Genomic DNA, 2,867 nt, shown 5'->3' with positions numbered 1-2,867 from the left:
AATTGGTCTTTAAAATGATGCATTTGTGCGTTCGCACTAGTGTTTGAATGTCTTCAGGGTGCAGGGGACTTCCCTTTCCTGTATTCAGACCTAATCAAGGACCACTCTTAGCAAAAGGCTGGTAGCTTAATTTTTCTCCGGTGGCAATGCTGATTTTAAAAAAATAAATAAAATATCCTCTACCTTCAGTTGTGTCAGTGCCATTCTGAAGGCCTGAACTGAAAATGTATTAAAAAACCTATTTTTTTTTTTCTAATGTAGAGTATTCCCATGGGGGCTGTGCATACAGGTGTGTCAGTTCCAGTCAGGAAACAGCTGCTGCAGGTGGGATATGTCACCTTCTCCTGCAACAAATACAGTTTTAATAACAAACTAGAAATGATTGTTCCTGAATGGGAATTCTTGTGGGAGGAGAGCTGAAACTATATGCCAAAGACAGGATTTCTTGCCCTTAGCTCAGTTGGAGAGCTGTGTGGCCTCCAAAATTAAATTCTTCTTACAGTAATGGGAACTGAAAAGACATCCTCATGGTGGGCTTGACCGTGTCAGCAGGACTTTGCTCCTTTGCCTCCCCATGATTTCTCACAGGGAGATGTACCAGTATCATTTCTGATCCTGGGCAAGTGAAGAGTGGGGACTGCTCTTCTAAAAATTTTGCACAAAGCTGGCATCCAAACCATAGCCCTTCAGAAAGCTCTTGAAGTGTCATCCACTGTAGTTGATAAGCTAAAGCTTATCTGCTTGTCTTGCGGTGAAATTTGCTCTGCTTTATGACACCATGAAGTTGGGTGGCAAGAGCCAGAGTGGTGTCAGAAACCTGAAATGTGGAACAACTGCTTGAAGGTGTTCTAATAATTTTTGGAGCTACTCTATAAGGGGAAAAAATGTCACAACTTGGTCTTGGTCTCTTAACCCTTTCTCCCTGTAAACTTTAAGGAAACATGCTCTCAAGAATGCCTTCTGTTGATATTTAGTTTCACCTTTGCTTTCTCCATCAAGAAAATCTTACCTAAGAGGTTCCTGCCTTTTCCATCAGCCCCTTCTCTTGCCTCTCCCCCCTCAGTTACACGGAGGGGGAAGTGCTTGTGTGATAAAACAGCTGAACTAACCTTGGGTGTAGGCTTGATTTTTTTGGTATTACAGTTCATTGAGGAAATTGGAAGGTAAACTGAAGCAGGCAAGTGTAGGAACCTCAAACCAGCCTTGCTATTGCAGAAAATGTAGCGATGAAGCGATGAGCTTTGTGCCGGCACGTTCGCTGCAGTGTTGGCTGCTGAGCAGGAGCAGCTCTTGCTGCAGGAGAGACGGGGGATGCTGCAGTGCTGGAGGAACAGGAGGAGCAGATACTTCACTTGGTATTTTGTACTTTGGAATAAAAAAAAAACCCAACCAACCCCAAACCTCGACCCTGCTGCATTTTGCTTCACAATAAAAACCTTAGTTACAACGTTGTGGGAGTTTCCTTGGAGCGACGGGGCCTTGCCGGCGGGGCTGGGGGCTTGCAGCCGCCTCCCGGGGCGCCGGAGCAGGCACGGCGGGGCCGGGCCAAGCCCCGCTCGCCGGGGTTAACCTCCCGCCCCGCCGCCGGGCCCGCCGCGGCCTCTCCCGCCATTCCCGGCCACGGAACCCCGGGCGGCGCGCGGGAGTGACGTCACCGCGCGGCGCCGCGCGAAGGTCACGCGCTGGGCTCGGAAGATGGCGGCGGCGGCGGGGGCCGGCGGGGGCCGGGTGAGCGCGGGGCGGCGGCCGCGGGGCAGCCGCTGCCTTCGCCGAGGGCAGGGCCGGTTCTGCTGGGCCGCGGAGGCGCCGTGGGACCGCGGTGGGGCGGCGGGAGACAAGGGCGGGCCGCGCCCGCCGGCCCCGGAGGCGCGGCCCGGCCGGTCTGGCGCTGGGGATGCCGTGAGGGGAGAGCGCCGGGGCTGAGCGCCTTGGCGGTGCCAGGCCGACACGGAAAGCGCCCGGTGCTCAGGGCCGGGGTGGCGGGAGCCTCCTCTCCCCTGCCCGGCCGCACCGGCGCTGCGGCTGCGGCGGGGGCACGGCCCCGAGGGCTGCCAGGCCCGTGGTGAGGGCGCCCGGGGGCGGGTGGAACCAGGCACGGGCTCCGCTCCCCGCTTCAGGGTCGCTGCTTGAGCTGCTGTCAAGCTCAGCAAGGGACAGCCCAGGCCAGTTTAGCCCAGACGGGTCTTGGAGCTTCCAGAGAGTCTTCACAGAGGTGTCTGTAGTGCTGGGCTGCTCCACCGATGGCCTCTTGCAAGGTTTAAATATAAATATGAGTTTTTCCCCAGTGTTCAGCAGGCGCATGGGAGTGTGAACTGAATGTGAAGATTCTGGCTTTAAAAACTGCTTTGTAGCGTCACGTGCTTTGAAAGTGGTTGATCTTTTGTGCCCAAAGTTAAACATGAAATTAAACATCTTTGCTTAGTAGCATGGAAGAAATGTGCCTTTCGGTCAAGAATTGCAATTGGTTAAATCCAGCAGGCAGTCTGCCCAAGGTTTAATGTAATTCTTACAGTTAATACAGATTTTTAAGGTATTATTTCTAGCTTATTCTTGCTTGCTATAAAGCCTGGCGTCAGTGATGACTCGGGCAGCAAGGTTCAAAGATAGGCTATGGAGAGCATTTCCTTCCTGATGTAAAATTGACACTTTAAAGCTCAGCAATCCAACTTAGGTGTAACTACAGAGGCAATAAATCAGAGGGAGCTGAGTTAGAAAAAGTAGCGAAACCAGTGAGTTGATGTAACGCGTGTCTTTGGGCCAGCAGGATATGTGGGGATATACGCCGTTACTTCTCAGAGGTAAAGCCTGGATTTAGCTTGTGGTATTTGGTGGCGCCGTCACTGAAGCTGCAGGACCAGACAGTGCAG

At 52.8% G+C, this 2,867-nt stretch overlaps 1 protein-coding gene across 1 annotated transcript in view; it reads left to right on the top strand.

Annotated features, from left to right (window-relative positions):
* Positions 1–1,685: 1,685 nt before the first annotated feature.
* The window catches only part of TIMM44 (translocase of inner mitochondrial membrane 44), a 24,382-nt gene continuing 23,200 nt past the window's right edge, over positions 1,686–2,867 (top strand). The window contains exon 1 of the mRNA XM_074927836.1: positions 1,686–1,728. Coding sequence (XP_074783937.1) covers positions 1,696–1,728 — 33 coding nt within the window. The 5' untranslated portion in view covers positions 1,686–1,695. The remainder of the gene's footprint in view (positions 1,729–2,867) is intronic.

The sequence above is a fragment of the Athene noctua genome, chromosome 27 (genome assembly GCF_965140245.1).
Source record: "Athene noctua chromosome 27, bAthNoc1.hap1.1, whole genome shotgun sequence".
NCBI lineage: Eukaryota > Metazoa > Chordata > Aves > Strigiformes > Strigidae > Athene > Athene noctua.
Note: the sequence above shows the minus strand (reverse complement) of the source record. Positions and strands in the feature narration are given on the sequence as shown.